The sequence below is a fragment of the Mesocricetus auratus genome, unplaced genomic scaffold, assembly GCF_017639785.1.
Source record: "Mesocricetus auratus isolate SY011 unplaced genomic scaffold, BCM_Maur_2.0 Super-Scaffold_100013, whole genome shotgun sequence".
NCBI lineage: Eukaryota > Metazoa > Chordata > Mammalia > Rodentia > Cricetidae > Mesocricetus > Mesocricetus auratus.
In genome coordinates, this window is record NW_024429196.1 from 75,658,654 (window position 1) to 75,677,750 (window position 19,097).

At 46.4% G+C, this 19,097-nt stretch overlaps 1 protein-coding gene and 1 long non-coding RNA gene across 9 annotated transcripts in view; one reads left to right on the forward strand and one right to left on the reverse strand.

Annotated features, from left to right (window-relative positions):
• The window catches only part of Pcbd2 (pterin-4 alpha-carbinolamine dehydratase 2), a 50,120-nt gene extending 37,061 nt beyond the window's left edge, over nt 1-13,059 (forward strand). For 5 of the 7 annotated variants that reach the window (XM_040756052.1, XM_040756053.1, XM_040756056.1 and 2 more), the window contains 2 exons: nt 11,701-11,781; nt 12,895-13,059. In XM_040756052.1, the coding sequence (XP_040611986.1) occupies nt 11,701-11,781; nt 12,895-12,990 (177 nt within the window). In that variant the 3' untranslated portion in view covers nt 12,991-13,059. Of the gene's footprint in view, nt 1-3,649; nt 3,806-11,022; nt 11,257-11,700; nt 11,782-12,894 lie in introns of those variants that run through there. The other 2 variants (XM_040756051.1, XM_040756055.1) reach the window with 2 other exon arrangements.
• LOC121143675 lies at nt 384-19,096 on the reverse strand. Of its 2 annotated transcripts, none has more exons than XR_005880983.1 (3): nt 18,459-19,096; nt 3,629-3,839; nt 384-1,274 (listed from the first exon to the last, which is right to left on the reverse strand). It is a non-coding gene; the product is annotated as an uncharacterized LOC121143675 (long non-coding RNA). The 2 variants fall into 2 exon arrangements; XR_005880984.1 differs by lacking the exon at nt 18,459-19,096 and adding an exon at nt 16,750-17,028.
• Between the last annotated feature and the right edge of the window lies 1 nt (nt 19,097).

Below are 19,097 nucleotides of genomic sequence, written 5' to 3' on the forward strand. Positions count from 1 at the left end.
ACAGGATCTCAAGGCTGGCTTGGGATACATGAGACCTGCCCCCCCCCACCAAAAAAAAAAAGCAGGCATGTCACCTTGGCATTTGGGGGCCTGAGGCAGTGGGAAGGGATCTGTGAATCAGGGACAGACTGCTATTTTGCATATTATTCAGGTGTGTGTGTTTTTAGATGCATTGACCTGATATTCTGAATTCACATGGTTTGGATGCATGACGTTGAAAACAGACCCTTTTTCTTTTTCTTTTCTTTTTTTTTTTTTTTTTTGAGACAGGGTTTCTCTGCATTGTTTTGGAGGCTGTCCTGAAACTCGCTCTGTAGACCAGGTTGGCCTGGAACTCGCAGAGATCCGCCTGCCCCTGCCTCTGCCTCTGCCTCCCGAGTGCGCCACCAACACCTGCCCTTTTTCTATATAAAGTTGAATTTTTATGAATTTTATAATGAAAGTATCAAGGACCTTAAAGTTCAGTTCCTACAGAGACTGCTAAAAGAAAATAAAGATCTTTGGTCATTTTTGTAATACTTCTCACTTCATGAGCTCTTGAACTCCAGGAATCGGCTTTTACAGGGTCAGGTAAGGAAGCTTCTCGGACAGCTGTGGGGTGAGAGTGGGCACCAGGCACTGTTGGGACGTTGGGCACCTCCAAGAAGTGCTTCTCTGGCAGCTTTCCCTGGGCTGGCTTTGAAGTCGGTGTTTCAGTCTGCATTCACGGAAGAGGACACTCAGGAGACTGGTGGCACACGCTGATTTGAAGAGAGCAAGATTGAGGGTTGTGAGAAACCCAGTAAGTGCAGAGTCAGACCGGACAGGCGGTCTGCTCAAGAGTAGCCACGGAAGCTACAGAGTGCAGTCAGAGTGTCTGGAGGAAGTCAGAAAGAGGTGGTATCTTTTTGGGGGAAAGAGCAACGTGGCTAGAATGTCTTTTTTTTTTTTTTTTTTTGTACCAATCAGTTTCTGAGATCTGTTTGAAGATCTGTCACTAGGAATAGAATAGACTAGAAGGGAAGGGCCCTTGCTTAGGTAGATCACATGTGTAGGGCTTTATGATGGTCAAACTGCTGCTTTGAGAAATGAGGGCTTCGGTGGGTGGATTCCTGCCAGGGGAGGCTTCACTGGTGCAGGCGCCTGGGAGGCGTGCGCTCAACACGACAGGTCCTGATTCTGCAGCCTTGCATTTTCCCTTAATGATGCGCTTTGAAGGTGGTGCCATGCCTTAGCTAAAGTGCTGCTTTCTTTTTCCAGTGGGCTGTCTGTGGAGGTTACCAGAAACGGTGATGCTGGAATGAAAAAGAGTCTTCTTATTACCATCGTCATTGTGTGAGTGTGTGTGTGTGTGTGTGTGTGTGTGTGTGTGTGTGTGTGTGTGTGTGTGTGTGTGCGCGTGCGTGTGTGTGTGTGTGTGTGTTTAGAAGTGAGCATGCTGTCTCCTAGGTGGCGTGTTTATTTCATCACTAACTAAGAGCACGATAATTCAGCATGGGGCAGGGGAGAGTGGCTGGCTCTACCTGAGAGCATGAGAGAGCCAGTTGAGTTTTAGAATGCGGTTTTCTTGTCCCGAGTTACTGGAAACGCTAAGTTCTCTAGCAGCTACTTAGGGGGCTTGTAGCTGGCTGCCCAGTACTAGTGGAGATGTATCTGCCTCCAGACAGATGGAAGCCCAAGGAATGGTCCTCAGGACACACACACACACACACACACACACAAAAACAGTTTTCAAGATGTTGCAGGTTTTCTCAGCATTGCAGATGTAAATTCCTTTGGTCTCCAGGTTGGTCTTGGTTTGGAGAAGAATTTTTCCTTTGCAACCATAGGTGCTACAGTGGTCGAGCATGGATGGCCATAACCATAAGCGGTAAATGCTTAGTGGAGAGCCAGGCGCGGGGAGAATGGTTCAGAGGCCTCAGTCTGCACGGGAAGGAGCCCTGCTAAGGAGCTTTGCTGATGACATGTAGCCAGTGACTACTGAAGTCTGGAGTTGAACCTGGGTCTCTGATCCCTAGCTCTGTAGTTGACCCCTGGGCTCATGTACAGAGAGAAAGAGCACGAGTGAAATACATCTTTGGCTGGGCCTGTCCCTCACAATTCTGGTCAAGATTATTGTGTTGACCCACAAATTAAGATCTGATGTTTCCTTTGCACTGACTGGAATAGTGAACAGTGTTTCCAATGTGAAAGTTACAGGGAGATGTGTAGTCCTACTTGGGGGCAGAGTGTCTTCCTCCGTGCACCAAGCAATGTTTATGTGATCCATGTCCCCAGCACTGGGGAAGGTCCCGTCCTGTGACATGTGCGTGCTTGGCAATGATCTTGCCTTGTATTTTGCTTAATAATTTTCATTATTTTTAATTAAAGTTGAAGAAGTGCAGACTCTAGCTGAAATTAAGGTAGGCTGTGTTGCCGGAATCTGGTAATTACTTTAATTGATCACAAGATAGTTTCCTTGATCACCAATTAGAGGAAATTGCCGATCAAGTTTCAAGACGTGAAGAAATGCCCAAACTGATTTATGTAATAGTGTTTTCATTTCTAATCAGACATAAATATCATTTCCTTCCACAGCAATTGTGTTTTTTAAAAGAAGGGTTAGGCCTACAAACATGAAGGTGATTCGTAAACAATAGAGAGTTCTAATTCATTGAATTAGCGAGGGAAGTATTTAACGGCTTAATGGAGATTGTACCAGCGAAATTACTTGGGAGTACCTGGTGCTCATTTTCGTAGTGGGAGATATGTTCTCTTTTAGTACGTAATTAAGATAGTCTATAATCAAAATATGAAGGCAACTGATTTGAAGGACATATATCAAAGGGAGTTGTGCTGAGGACTGGAGGGCTCATATTGTAAACGCGCCCAGAGTTAAGCCTGTGAGCTTCAGTAAGTCATACATGTTATTAGGACCGAGGCTGCGCTTTAAGTTCAGGGTGCTGTTCCGTGTTTCACAGATTGATACAGGATTCCTGTTTTGGTTTTGTGCATCTGATAGTGTTCATGGTTCCACGGAGTGAAATGAAACAAAAGTAACTTTGAGGTAAATTCAAGTTTCCAAAGGGGACTTGATTTAGGGTTCATGGAAAAAAAAAACTTTAGTTGCCGATGATTTGGAGATTTCCAAATGACAAACTTCATCGGCCCAATTTGCCGTGATTGTAATGCTCACATTCCTTGAAATGGCAGAGTGACTTAAGGAGTCATACTTCATCATGCACTCGGGGCTTGTTCGCGAAATGTTTGTAATTTGCAATACAGGAAAGACTGAAACTATTATCAGCCATTATATGTTATTTGTTGACCATATGTTTGTTTGAAATGGCCGTGGCTCAACAGAACACGGCTCATAGACAAACTATGCTGTAAATTGGCACTAAAAACCTACCTCAACAGGTAGGCATATGTTAAGAAGTTAACATGAGCCAAAGTATTTTAATATGAACCATATACATACATTGCAGGGCCCTGGCTCTCTTTGCAGTGATAACTTCATTTGCATGACTCCATTTTCCCCCAAACTAATTTTTAAAACTAGATCAGATATATTCACTGTGCAAATTCGTCAGGTGCTAGGAACGCAGTGGGTTCTTCCTGTTTCTGGCCCTGGTCACCTGACTCCCAGACACTGCCTCCCGCCACTCACATTGCTCCTGTATCCTTGCAGGTTACTCTACGGTGTGAGTGCTCGGATGAGCTTGGGCATTCCCGTCCTCTCATAGACTCGTGTGCACTCGTTGTGATAGGTCTCGGCAGCATTTCCATTTCAGAGGATGGTTTTCTCATCCTTCCTGATGACTACATCACGTTCCCGTGTATACAGGTATCATAATCTGCACGCGGTCTTCCAGTTGGTGCTGCAACACGGTAGGAGAGTATACAAAGTGACCATGGCTGTAACTGCTGTGTGAGGGTCTGCAGAGTCAAGAGCTAAGAGGCGGGACTGTTTAAAGTCGTGTGCATGCAAGTGTGTGCGCATGTGTACATGTGTGTCTGTGAGAGCATGGGCACATGTGTGCTATGGTGCGTGTGTAGAGGTCAGAGGACAACTTTAAGAAGTCCGTTCTGGTTCTCACTGTGGGTTCCAGGCCTTTAACTTGGGTAGTCTGCCTTTGTGGCAACACTTTTGTGTGTGACCCATCCTGTTATTCCCTGCTCCCTCCCTTCCTCCCTTTTTTTTTTTTTTTTTTTTTTTTTTTGAGACTGGGTTTCTCTGTAGCTTTGGAGGCTGTCCTGGAACTCACTTTGTAGACCAGGCTGGCCTCGAACTCACAGAGATCCGCCTGCCTCTGCCTCCCGAGTGCTGGGATTAAAGGCGTGCACCACCAACGCCCGGCTCCCTCCCTTCTTTTAAAGACAGGGTCTCATTAGGTAGTGGATAGCCCTGGCTGACTTGGAACTCAAACTCACAGAGATCCACCTCTCTGCTCCCAAGCTCTGGGATTAAAGGCGTGCACCACCAAGCCTAGCTTGTGCTTTTTTTTTTTTTTTTTTTAGAAATCATTTTATTTTTAATTTTGCACATATGTGCATGTCTTCGTGTAGGTGTGAAGCTGGAGTTACAGGTGGTTGTGAGACTCCTGACATGGGTTCTAGAAATTGAGCTCTACTGGAAGAACAGCAGGCCTCTCAACTGCTGAGCCTTCTCTCCAGCCCCTGGTTTTGCTTTTTGAGATAAATTGCCGTGTGTCACAGGCTGGCCTTAAACTTGGGAGCCTCCTGGTTCAGCCTCCTCGGTGTTTGATTGTAGAAGTGTGCTACCATGCCTAGCAGACATTTATATTTATGTATACTTCAGTTTTTTTTTTAAGAATTTCAAACATGAACATTTCATCTACATCTCCCTACCTCTTCCTCTCCATTTATATATATTTAAAATCTTATAATTATCTATCAGCTACCTGTCTTTCTGTCTGTATCTATCTAGTATGGGTGTTTTGTCTGCCGGTATGTCTGTGAGGGTGTGTGTGCCTGGTGCCTGAGGAGGTACCAAAAGAGGACACTGGATCTCAGGGTTTGGGGTTACAGATGATTGTGAACCACGATAGGCGTTCTAGGAATGAGGCATGGGTCCTCTGGAAGAGCAGCGGGTGCGCTTAAGCTCCAGTCCATCTCTCTCCAGCCCCATCTAACCATAAGGGTTTTTTAAAAAGGAGGATTGTTTATTGTAAACAACAGCAGAACTAACGCTCAATTCCACCTAACTCCCACATTTTTAAGATTTATTCATGGCTGGGTGGTGGTGGCTCACACCTTTAATCCTAGCACTCAGGAGTCAGAGGCAGGCAGATCTCTTTGAGTACAAGGCCAGCCTGGTCTACAGAGAGTTCCAGGATAGCCAGGGCAGTTACATAGAGAAACCCTGTCTCAAAAAACCAAAATAAAAAAAAGTTATTCATCTTCATTTTTTATGTGTGATTGTTGACATGTATGTATGTGTATCTTTAACATGCAGGGTTTGTGGAGGTCAGAAGTGGGTGTTGGATCCCTTGGAACTGGAGTTATGGACAGTTGTAGACCCCCATGTGGGTCCTGGGAACCCAACCCAGGTCCTCTGCAAGATCAGCAAGTGCTCTTACCCACTGAGACATCTTTGTACCCCCTCCCCAACATTTCAAAAAGAGCCCAGTGGTGGTGGCACACACCTTTAATCTCTCAGCACTTGGGGAGGCAGAGGCAGAGGCAGGAGAATCTCTTTGAGTTCAAAGCCAGCGTGATCTACAAAGTGAGTTACAAGACAGCCAAGGCTACACAGAGAAACCCTGTCTCAAAGAAAGAAAGAAAGAAAGAAAGAAAGAAAGAAAGAAAGAAAGAAAGAAAGAAAGAAAGAAAGAGACAAAAAGAGGGCATATTTATGGTAAGATAACCCACCAACTCAAACATAAATGTTTTATTTGCCTTATATTTTCTGTACTTTCTGCCTCATTGATTTTTGAGTCTGTTTGTATTGTACCAATAACTCATAGTTAGTCTTCATTGTTGATGAGCTTATTTTGATTTTAATTGTTTAGATTTAGGCTGTGTACATTTATTGACTGTTTTGTAAAACATGACAAAAGCATTTACTTTAAATTATGTATGTGTAATGCTGTTTAGTTATGGTATTTTGGTGTGTTTTCAAGTTTTATTTTAGTTGTGTTTCCCTTAGTTGGGGATGTTTATGTTTTATTTTTAGTTTTGAGGGTACTATCACACATACAGCTTTACATGACATACGTAGCCACTCTCTCTTAGCATGTCCTTAGCATGTCCCCACTAAACGATGTCAGAGCTCATCATCTGCTTTCTCCCCTCTCTTCCACTGTTCAGTCCCACTTGGTACTGTTCCCTGGTTTGTGTCCTGTTTTCTAGCTTGAAAGATCTCAACACCTGTCTTTCAGCTTTCAACCTGCCTTCCACGAGGCTCTCAGTTATAATCCTTCCTTAATAGTTTCTCAGAAGGATGAATGGAAGTTGCTGCATTTCTTTTTTATCTAGACAGATTTAAATGTGGGTGAATGTGTGTGTGTATGCCTGTGTGTATGCGTGTGTGAATGTGAGCGTGTGTGTGTGCGTGCGTGTGCTCGCACACACCTGTGTGTGAATGCGTGTGTATGCATAAGACAGCATAAATGTGAACTTCAGAGGACAACTTTCTGGAACCCATTCTCTCTGCTTCCGTTTTTATGTGGCTTCTGGGGATTGGACTCAGGTTCCCCAGCTTGCATGACGAGGACTCAGACCCGGGGAACCACCTCACTGACCTCCATCATCCCATTTCTACAATGTTGTCCACTTCCACTGCTTTTGTTTGTTTGTTTGTTTGTTTGGTCTCACTGTGTTATCCCCAGCTGTCCTGGAACTCATAGAGAGAGGCCTGCCTCTGTTTCCTGAGCGCTGGGAATAAAGGCATGTGCCACCACATTAAGCTATTGCTTTTATATTGTGAAAAATAGTTTAGCTGGGTGTAAAATTCTTACTGGGCATGGTGGCACACACCTTTAATCCCAGCACTCAGGAGACAGGCAGATCTCTGAGTTCAAGGCCAGCCTGATCTACAGATTGAGTTCCAGGACAGCCAGGGCTACACAGAGAAACCCTGTCTGGAAAACAACAACAACAACAATAACAACATGCATTTCTTTATTTTTTTGCAATCTTTGTTTTCACTTCCATTTCATAAAGTCTTTGTAGGTATTGTCCCTCTGACTTCCAGTGCTGAAGCCAATATATGGAAATTTGAAGTCAACAGATTTTTCTCATCCTTATACATGGAATTTTCTTACTAAAGATAAAAGGATTTTTAAAAATCTAAGTTATTAACTTTGCTAATGTAGAGACATGGTTGCATTCTTTTAATTTTTCTTTTTCCTTTCCTTCCATTCTTCTTTCCTTCATTCCTTTCTTCCTTCCCTCTTTCCTTCCTTCCCTCTTTCCTTCCTTCCTTCCTTCCTTCTTTCTTCCTTCTTCCTTCTTTCTTTCTTTCCACCTGTAAACCAGCCCAGCCTGGTCTTGAACTCAGAGATCCACCTGCCTCTGCCTCCCAAGTGCTGAGATTAAGGTGCACCCTGTGCATGCCTGATGCCCAAGGAGGTCAGAGGAGGGCATTGGAGCCCCTGGAACTGGAGCTGTGTGTGGGTGCTGGGACTTGAACCCAGATCCTCTGCAAGAGCAGCAGTGCTCTTTTTTAATTTTTTTTTCCAGGAATGTAGCATCAGTGAGGAGGCCTCAGAAGTCTCTGGGGCCTTGGGTAGTAGATCAGTGTTTACCGTGGCGTAAGGATGAACTTTGGGAGCCCCCTCCACACCGAGGGCTGCTTTCTCAGCCGGGCACAAGGGGAAGAGCAGCGGTGCTCTTAGCCCCCAGCCCCTCCTCTAGCTCTCGGGGTTTACTCCGCTGCCATCTCCTCAGTCGGCCGGTTGCTAGTGAGTCTGTTGTGCCTTGCGTCTTCCAGGCGTTGCTGGATGGGATGATTTGAGAAGGTTGGCTCTCTGAATGACTCCAGGGCACTAGGTTCCAGCCTTGGTGAGCAATAGCAGGGCTGTGAAGGCCACTGAAAGAAGGATGTTGCCTGGGCTGGCCCTCTGGGCAGGTTCCCTCATTGTGTCCCACTTAACCGCAAGCTTTCCCGTGGTTTCTCCTCTCCTGTGTTCACTCATCTGGACTCCTGCAGCACACGGCCGGTAACTTGGATGTGTAAGGTTATGGACGTTTTAAATGTCTAAACTTTGACCTCGGTACGTAATGGGTTTGAGTCTGCTAAGTGGATGGAGGTGATCGTTTCTTTGCCCTCTGAGCCAATTTCGTACTTTTTTCTGTGGAGAAACTATAAGTAAGTCTGGTGTGATTTATTAGATTTTGTGATGTCTTCTTTTCTAAATTAAGTTTATTATGTTATTGTTACTATTATTGTATGTGTGTTACAGGTATGTATACCATCGCCTTGAGGAGGTCAAAGGACAACTTCTGGGAGTTGGCTCTTTCTACTGTGGGCTCTGAGGGCCAAGCCCAGGTGTCAGGCTTATGTGACAAGTGCTTTTATCTCTTATGCCATCTCCCTGGCTCTGTAATGGTTTCTTTTTCCTTTCTTTCTTTCTTTTTTTTTTTTTTTTGAGACAGGGTCTCACTCTATAGCCCTGTTTGGTCTGGAACTCTTGTATAGACCAGGCCGGCCCCAAACTTACAGAAACCTGCCTGCCTTTGCCTCCTGTAATGTTTTCCTAATCATTAAGCCTGAATATTAAAGGCTGGCAAGGTGAATCAATGAGTAAAGGTTCATGCCACCAAGACTGATGACCGACCACCTGAGCTCAGTGCTTGGGAACCACATGGTGGAAGGAGACAGTGACCTCTACAAGTTGTCCTCTGACACCTACAGACAGTCTGTAGCATTCACACACGGGTGCATACACTAAACAGATGTGAGGAAATGTTAAAAAAAAAAACCAATGCGCACATGATGTAACAGCTGAAAGAAATAGGCAAAGTTGAGGCAAATACAAACCCGGATGGTTTTTGGATGTGTGCTTTAAAAAAATTGACTTAGATACGGCAGAGGCTATTCATTTGATTAGTTTTCCCCTTAAGCCGTGCGAGTTCCTATAAACTCTGCATGCCCATGGTAGAAGGTTTTACTGGTGTGCTGGTAGGGTACCGTAGGTTAAAGATGTGAGGAATCCACTTGGTCAGTTTGTTCTTCTAAAACGCCAAGGGATGCTGGGCAGCACTTTGGACCTCTTAGGATGCTGTAGTTTGCAGAAGCTGCAGTATAGGGCTGATGAATTAGGCAGTGACTGACTGTGTGCATCTGACCTATTGTCATTTAACTGTCTCCCTATTCAGTGTCACACCTGGTGTAGTGTCTGTAAGTGTATGTCTGAGTGTCTTGGTCTGACGTACGGGAAGGGGCATTTTTCTGAGAGGCAGCAGCAAATTTTAAACCCTAGAATGAACTACTCAGCCTCTGCTCACCCTGAGCAGTGGCGGCTGCTGTTGCTGTTGCTGATCTCCGTTCTGGGCGAGGGGCTGCATGCTAAGTGCATTCAGACGTCACACCTCAATCTGCACTAGGATGCATTAGATAATAAGAGCTTTTCATTATCTCTGTTTAACTGATAAGGAAACTGAGCCCAAGCTGGAACTTGGTGGGAGAGGGCCAGGAAGGTTGTAAGGGACAAAAGCCATGCTGAGGGGCTAGAAATGCCATTCTGTGCGCTTCACGAGAGCCACCACTGCGGTCGTGAACTCACAACAGTAGGCCCATGTGACACGGGACCTATTGACAGCCCGTCAGGGAGGGGGCAGGGGCTCCTAAGGCCCTACCTCTGAACTCCTTACTGATCCTTGCTAGATTCTGGGAGACGGAGGGAACCAGTCTTTAGCTATGTCCCCACTACTGAGCCCATAAAGCTCCAGTGATGGCGCCAAACTCATGGTCACAGATGGCCCTCGCTAATCTCAGTGGGTCGCAAAACAAAGGGAGTAGACATGGATGTGCGAGAGAGATTTGGGAAGGGTCTGGGAAGAGTGCACAGAGGTAGTAGGCAGGTGGGGATGAGACTACTCAGTATGCACTATGTGCACATGCGAGAATGTGTAATAACATTAAATTAAAGAAAGGAAAACGAAGGGCTAGATGGACAACTGGATTGGACAGCTAGACGGACATCTGCATGGGCAGTGTGCACTGCTTGTCAGAGGACCAGACTTCAGGTCCCTTTGGGCAGTGTACAGCCACCTGTGACTCCAGGTGTACGTACGCACTTGAAAGCACACACCTATACACATTTAAAAATCAGATCTTAAAAACGAGCTGAGGGAGGAGAGTGAGGGAGCGCGTGTGCTCCAGAGAGCGCGTGTGCCTGGAAACCATTTATGGAAGCACATATCTTTACCTCTAGCACTTAGCAGTAAACTTGAGGTCAGCCTAGCTACACCAGATCCTGTCTCAAAACCCAGGCCCAGTTGGGGAGAGAAAGATAAAGGAAAAGAAATGGGCTTGGGATCATATGACAGTTAAGTGGTAGTGTCAGAATCTGAACTCAGAACTCCCAGGTTCAAAAGGTCAGGAGGCCCTTAACCATGTCACTGTCTGTCACCGAGGGCAGCCGGTCTCCTGCTTCAGCTAATGCTGAATAAAAGTAAGTCACGTTGACAGTAGAAATCCCCACGAAGCGTTGTTAACTGCATGTTTGGTTAATTAAACCAGATTCCCTGTGCTGCTTGTACCCTCCGTGGGACCCGGGGAATCGGATTGGGAATGAACAGGGGCAGGGGACTACATTTGCTTTGCTCTGGATAAATCTGCATGTAGCTAAATGGGTTCTTCCTCCCCTTCCTTTTAAAATGTGTTATCTGTGATTGACAGTTCACAGGCCCAGTCTTGTGTGTGCCCGGTGCAGGTGATTAGCATGGTCATGTGCTCATGATTGCACTGGCGGACGCCGCGTCCCACCGCCCTGCAGCCTCTTGTACACTTTGTGGTCTCCCTGCGCAGTGCTCCCGGAGCCTATGAGGTGCTGTGTAAAGTAGGACTGTTATTTGCAGTTGCCATCACAAAAATGTGAAAGGCGGCAAACGAGGAAAATGTTTTCTCAGAACAAAGGCCTTCTGCTTGGTGGCTCTGCTTTCCCTGCGGTGTGAGCCCAGCTGTCCTCGTCGTTGGGTGGGGTCCTCGGCGTGTTCCCAGGCTTGTTTTCTGCTGAGGTGCACTGGCACCTCGGCTCTGTGGGGCTGTAGCCAGAGACTCCCCAGCGGGCATGCAGGGCCTCCCTTCCAGGCTGCATGGCGGTGAAGGTAGGCCTTCCCTGGCTGTCCCTTGAAGTGTAGGCTGGGACAGCTGTGGGCCTTTCTCCACAGAGTTGCATTCTGAATGGCCCAAGCACTTGGTTCACTGAAAACAAAAGGATCGGTTAAGGAGCAAATTGGCTCCCTGGATTTGGGGCAGGCAGACCAGGGCACTGGGCTGAAGGGAAATTATCCCTGTGCAGTTGGGAGTCCTAGGACAATTAAGCAGTCCAGACAGGTCACTAGGTGACACTCATTTCCTGGTTTGTTTATTTGAGCCATTGTTTCCCACCTAGCAGTCTGCTGCCCCAGTGCCCTGGCCTGCAGAGAGCAGCCCTTCTCTGAGTCCCTTCCCTGAGTCCCAGCGAGCCTTTATCTGGTTGGGTGGCTCTGGGGTCTCCCAGCTACAGAGTGCAGGGTGGGGCCGGTAATTCTGGCCTTGGTGTCTTGCAGGCTTTTGGCTTCATGTCCAGGGTTGCCCTACAAGCAGAAAAGATGAATCATCACCCAGAGTGGTTCAACGTGTACAACAAGGTAACTGCAGCTCTTTACTTCGGGATCACGTTAATCTGGGGATTGAAGAAATTTCTTTATGAATTTGGTTATGCTGAGAACGATTCCTCTTATTCTCTCAGAAACCCCATGTTGTTAAACAACACAGTCCGGAGCTTTCCTGAGAGCAGAACCATAGGTTTTTGTCCTCAGGTTTGCCCTCCGACATTTATTTCAGAAGTTTGGACTATCGTGAGTTAATCTTGGATATCAGCCGCGAAGATAAAATTTTACATATATTTTTGTGGAGTGGTATATTTTTCAAATCGGGGTCTCCCTATGTGCCCCTGGTTGTCTTGGAGCTCACTATGACAGCAGGCTGTGGGAGAGTCTCCGGCCTCTGCCTTCCAGTTTTTGGAATTCAGGCATGTGCCGCCATGGCCAACTCAATTACCTGAGACCTCAGAGTTTTAACTTGAAAATAATGTGTTAAAAGGAATGGTAGCAAACCAGGTAGCATGGCTTGATGTGTCTTCCTGAAATAAATCTCAGAAATTGTATCTTTGTAGTAAGTGTTTATTAAAGATTTGATCTCCAGAGGGCACACTACAAAGTTTTAAGGGGTGCAGCGAGAACAGCCACACCCCCAGTGTCTCACCACTCGGGATGTCTAGACATCCCCTTCCTGGATGCTTCTCTCTGCTCGTGACGTCATCTTTCCTCGTTTGGTCACCTGCTTTTCCTCCGCCCCATTCAGGTACTGCCTGATAGGTTGGCTCGAGTCACACACACACACACACACGCACGCACGCACGCACGCACACACACACACACACACACAGAGCTGGTGTGAGCTTCCGTCTCCGTCCCCGTTTCCCAGGAAGCAAGATTGTCCGTGCTGGCAGCAGACTCCCCTTGCCCTCCGGGAGCCTTCCCTCTGGTGTGGCCGTCACACCCAGCCAAGTGCAGCCTGCACCCCAAGCTCACTGGGTTTGGGAAATGCAGAGTTTCTTCATAATGTAGCATTTTCTAGATCATCTAACCTCCAATTCTCAAATATGAATGTTGAGAAATAGATAATTCCCGAACCACCCAGGGAGAAGTCCCCCACACAGGTTACTGCTCAGATCTGACAAGCCGCTTTTCCCTTCGTAGGTCCAGATAACTCTCACCTCTCATGACTGTGGAGGCGTGACCAAGCGTGACGTGAAGCTGGCCCAGTTCATTGAAAAGGCGGCTGCTGCTCTGTGATCTCTTTCAGAACGCACGTCTGCAGTGTTCCCGAAGGCCATTTGTGTGAATAAATGAAGTCATAAATCAGTTTGTTTTTACGTATATGTATTTCTGTATGGTTGATGTGTAGATACAGAGTGATTTGAACCCAGAGCCTGGTTATTTTTCATTACACTTAGTTAGACATACAATAAACCTGAGTTATTGTTTAAAAATTGAGAGAGAGAGAGAGTGTGTGTGTGTGTGCGCGAATGTGCGAATGTGTGTGCGCATACAGCTGCCTGTGGAGGCCAGAGGTGCAGGACCCCTGGAACCAGACTCACAGACAGGCGGTTGTGAGCTGTCTGACCTGGAGCTGTCTGTCCTCAGGGCCTCTGGAAGAGCCGTGGAAGCTCCCGATGCTGAGCCGTCTCTCCACTCCCAACCTGGCTTGTTGCATTAATAAGATTTTCAAAGAAATACAACTTAAAAATTTTTTTTCTAAATAGGATCTCAGTATGTAGCCAGGCTGAATTTGGATTTTCTATATAATCCAGACTGGTCTAGAAAAAAAAAACCCCGGAATATATATATATTTGGAGACAGGGTTTCTCTGTATCCTTAGCTGTCTTGGAACTCACTTTGTAGACCAGGCTGGCCTTGCACTCAGAGATCCACCTGCCTCTGCCTCCCTAGTGCTGGGACTAAAGGCGTGTGCCACCAACGCTGGCTCTGTGTAATGTTCCACTTCCGTGTGTGTCTGCACCATGTGCGCTCCTGGTGCCTGTGGAGGTCAGAAGAGGCATCTAATCCCCTGTACTGCAGTTATGGACTTTTGTGAGTTGTCTGTGGAGTGAGGTCTTTACAAAGATGATTTTCATCGGAGACTAAGTCTGTGCACTCAGTTCACTGAACCTGGGTCTTCTGCAAGAAGAGCAATGCTCTTAACCTCTGAGCCATCTCTCCAGCCCCAGATGGCATTCTTAAAGGCCAGAATGAGGACAGGAGAGTATTTAGATTTTGTCACCCAGGACCTGCAGAGCAGGGCTTTGTAATATGGGGTCAGAGGGTGGTAGGAAGGGGTTCCCCAGTCTGAAGGTGTGTTCATTGAATGATTCTCAAAAAGCTGGAGTTGTTTGGGGTTTAGCCGGCTTACTACTTTTTTTTTTTTTTTTTTTTTTTTTTTGGTTTTACGAGACAGGGTTTCTCTGTATTGTTTTGGAGGCTGTCGGTCTAGCCCGGCCTCGAACTCACAGAGATCTGCCTGCCTCTGCCTCCCGAGTGCTGGGATTAAAGGCGTGCACCACCACCGCCTGGCTTCGTTTCACTACTTGAGTAGGCAATTTTATCACAGAAGTTACAGAAGTTGGGTGACCTATCTTGGTTGTGCTTTACTTTTGGGCAAGGTGTTGAGGGAGAAGACGAGTGTCCATGGCTCCTGTGAGATGTGGCCATCATCCACGGACTCCCTGTCATCGCAATGGGCCACCTGGCCACCTGGGCCTTAATGACACAATCTGTGCGGCGTGGCCAGTGAACTGAGTGGGTAGACTTAGTCTCCAGTGAAGATCATCTTTGTAAAGACCTCACTCCACAGGCCTGAAGAGCAATCCTGTTAGGACAAACCTATGCCACTGCTGCCTACAACACGAGGAAATCCATATGGTCATGCGGAAAAAGGGCCAAGCTCCCCAAGGCTGATTCCTGGCTGGTTCAGTTAGCCAGCGCCTTAGAAATTTCTGACTCTGAGCAAATGTCTTCTTAGAGGACACAGCCCATCAAGGCAGGGAAAGGTGGCCGCAGGTGTCTTCTGGTCACATCGCATCTATAGTCAGGGGTCTGTGGGTTGGGGCTTAGGTGGGCCTCCTTGGTTGACCCCCAGAACCTCTAGTCAACCCGACACCAAGCATACAACCTCTCCATTTTGTTTTGAATTACTTTAATGCAGTGATTACTGTTTGCTAGCTTTTGTGTTTTCAAGACAGGGTATCCTGTATCTCAGACTCACGTCCTTCTCTCTTTAAAAAGATTATTGTTAATTTGTGTGTATGTTGCCTGAGTGGGTTTATGTGTGTCACATGTATGCAGGTACCTGATGGGGGAATGGTCTTCTTTGTATATGCTTGTCTTATTGGTTGATGAATAAAACATTGATTGGCCAGGCTGGATGATAGGTAGGACTAGGAGGATTCTGGGAAGTGTAGGCAGAGAGGAGTTGCCATGTGATCCCAGGAAGTGATGTAGCTGGGCAGAAACTGCCACTAGCTAACCATAGAGGTCTGGAGGTCTGTACAGACAGGCAGGAAGTGACATAGGTGGGCAGAAGCAGAATATAAGCAGGGATGAACAAGAAATCTCCCCCTTCTCTGCGGAGACGCTGAGCCTGCCATCATCATGTAGCAGGCAGAGGAGTTGCAGGTCTTTTAAGCCAAGACCATGAGGAAATGCATAGATTTAGTAGTTATAGGTTAAGAATAAGAAGTCTAAGTCACCAGCCAACAGCTTTATACTAATATAGCGCCCGTGTGTTCCTCTGGGGCAGAGAAGGGTGGCGGGACCAGCTGGTCCAGAAACGTTCGTGTTACAGGTACCCAAAGAGGCAGGAGGGCATTGGATCCTCTGAACCTGGAGTTTCGGGGTGGCTGTGAGCCACCAGTCACGGATTCTGGGAACCAAACCTAGGTCTCTTGCAAGAACAATACGTATTCTTAAACCCCAAACCATCTCTCTAGTCCCTAACGGGATGGTTTCCTCATGGTATCCCCATACGTGCTATACTTGATGGGAACATGGGGTTTGGGGTGACCTAAGTCTGTGTTCCTGGGCCATGGTCCTGCAAAATGGCTCCATAATAAGCTACCTCTTCTTTCCTCCTTTTTTTTTTGTATTTTTATGTTTTTATTCTATGTACATTACAAAATCATTAGAGTATTAACACATCTTATATGTTTAAATATATTTTTAAATAGTTGATGTTATCGGGCTGTCAATATTTTTTATGTTACTTTTCTTTTTTTGAAATTGTAAATTTTATTGTTTTTATATATATATATATTTATTTATTTTTAAATTTAAATTAGAAACAAGGTTGCTTCACATGTCAATTCCAGGTCCCTCTCTGTTTCCCTCCCCTCCTCCCGTGCCCTCCCCTCTTCTTTCCTTTTTAAGGTGAGAGCCATGTTTGCTTTTGCACTGACAGAGGTTATAGTTAAGAAGTAAAAAGGAGAGAGGAAAAGGACTTGAGAAAGCAGATGGGGGACTCTTGGCTGGAGGATGTGGTCAAGAGGGGCGGCCTGATAGCATGCACACTGTGGGGGGAAAAAACCATAAACGGGGTTCTAAAACTTCACCCAGGGCACACAAAGGCCATCGTGAGACATACATGCAAAACCAGAAATTAAATGTTAGGAACCCAGAGGAAAAGAATACTGGTAGGCGAATGAGTGGCAGACACAGCTGTGCTGAGCTGAGAGGCTTAGTTAGTTCTCAGATCCTGTCAGCTCTAGATCAGTGGTTCTCAACCTTCCTAACCTGGGACCCTTTAATACGGTTCCTCATGTGACCCCCCCAGCCATAAAATTATTTTTGTTGCTACTTTGTAGCTGTAATTTTACTACTCTAATGAATCATAAATACCTAATATTCAGGACAATCTTTGGTGACCCCTGTGCTAGGGTCATTTGACCCCAAAAGGGTGTCGCTCCACAGGTTGAGAACTACTGCTCTAGATGACTCCACATGACGCTGTGTGGGTGAGGGCAGAGCGGAAGCCACCGTCTTACCCAAGCTTCCATGTACCTGGGTTTGTGGTATATGGTTCAGGGAGGCTGAAGTCCTTTCCTGGTAGCTCCCTGGGACCCGCACACTCTATCTTGGCCCTTCTGGTCCTCCAGATCTAGATGTAAGGACATCACTTGAGTTACCAAATGCTTTTTAAAGCTTTGCTTTAGAAAGAAATTCACAGGTAATTGCATGGAGCTAGGCATGGCGGTGTCCACCGATAACCCCAGCACACCGCACTGAGGAGGAGAGGAGCTGTTGATGGGAGGTCAGGATCATTCTCTGCTGCATAGGAAGTTTGGGGCCAGTCTGGGCTATGTCAGACTGCGTCAGAAAACCAGTATTTATGAGACACAGTGTGATGTTGTAGTACATGGATATATCACACACTGACCAACTCAGGGCACTTCTCTCCATCTCAAACATTTATCATTTAGGATCAGAAGATTTGAAGTCCTCTCTTCTGTCTTTATTATGTGACATAATATTGTTGATTATAATCACCAGGACTTATTTCTCCTATTGGGAAGTGCATAGATGCTATTATTTCTCAAGTCAGTGTTTCAGTTGCTTATGTCAGTGTTTTCCTACCAACAGTGGACATGCACTTGTTTTAGAATACTAAGGACTAGCTTGGGTAGAGTGCTTGCCCAGCATGTAAGGTTGTGGGTTCCACCGAAACTGTAGTTAAATGTTTTTCGCTGTCTCCATGGTCCCCCTGGACCGGTTTCTCTCCTGCTCATGGGTCCCTGCAACTGCTTATGAAATAATCACTCAGAGGCTAATATTAAATATAATTGTTTGGCCAATGGCTCAGGCTTATTTCTAGCTAGCTCTCTCTTATAAATGAACCCATTTTTAATAATCTGTGCATCGCCATGTGGCCATGGCTTACTGGTAATGTTCTGGTGTCTTTGGCAGCTACATGGCGTCTCCCTAACTCCACCTTCCTACTCTCCATAATCATTTGGATTTTCTTTTTCCTGAACAATACTTGATAATTGTTCTTATCGTATACAGTTTTGTATTAGGTTTAGAACCTTCTTACTTAGGAAAAAAGAGGGGAGTATTATGAGAACTCATTACACCAATAGCCTTGGGGCAGCAAGCTCTAGGGCGTGGCCTGGTCTGCTGCTTGACAGCTGATAAGCTGGCTGCACTCTGGCTCTCTTGCTCTGGCTCTTGGCAGTGGCATCTGCTTGGCTTTGTGTCTGTGAGTTTGTCTTTTCACTGCACCCCTTCATAAATTGGTTGTCATGCTTTTGTGGGCTCTTGCTTCACCTAACACTGCAAGCCAGTAGAAAAGAATATTAGGGACAGTAGAGATGGTGGGTGGCAACCCTATTTCCTCATAGCTCAAGAACCTGTGTTTTCAGGAACTTGTCTAACTCAATGAGTAAACATTTAGTGTTACACAGCAATCCAGATCTCTGTCTTGCCTTGTGAGAACCAAGCCAAAGGGGGGCAAGGAGGAAGAGAACAATTTTGAAGGTTGAACAGAACTAAATCCCCAATAGCTCTTGTACTTAAAAGTACAAGTCCTTCCTCACACTCTGAGTTTCTGCATCGTTCATGAGTGTCCTCTGAGCCTAGCAACCAGCATCTTTGGGGTTCAGCTGTGCTGGCTTGCAAGCCTCCCAGCTGGGCTGGTTGACTGCTGATGTCCCCACAGGAGGAAGGATGGGAGCTTCACAGGACCCTAACCTGAGTACCCAGTCGTTCCTTACCGCATGTTGCAAGTAGTTCTGCCCGGATTGCTTGTGGCCTCAGGCCAGGGCTGGAGTTTATAGACTGTGCATCCTCGGTAGAGCAATGATCCCTGCTGGGTAGACTTTCCAGTGTGGCCTTTGGGAGGGAACTCCCATGCTCCTGTGTACTCTGTTAGCAAGCCCAGTCAACTCATTGACTCCCCAGGAATGAACTTTGGTGCAGTCCTCTCCAGATTTGTCCTTGGGACCTTAGACATTGTTTACATTTTCCTCAGGAAAGGAGTTTTGGTAGCCACATCCCAAACCTCCAAATAGCAGGACCTGGGATGCCTTCTCTGCCTTCCCTGGGTTTTTGAGTTCACTGCCTCAACCGTTGCAATCTTCCTTTCCATCTAGGAGTCTCTGGTGCTGACTCTGGGTGTGTTCTGTCCCTTAGAACCTCAGAAAGCGTATAATTTTTCCTCCTACATGCCTCTCAGCTTGTCTTGCCATCTTATAAAAGGCCTTTGCCAGAGTGGGCGATCCCAAGGGAAGTCTGCATCTCTAATGCTGCTCTGCTTTACCTCTGTTGCTAGGGACGCATCCGCTCTGAGGCAGTCCCCACCTCAGGAACGGGCTTGCAAGTGGATGAGCCCACAGTCAGGCCTCCCTCTCAGG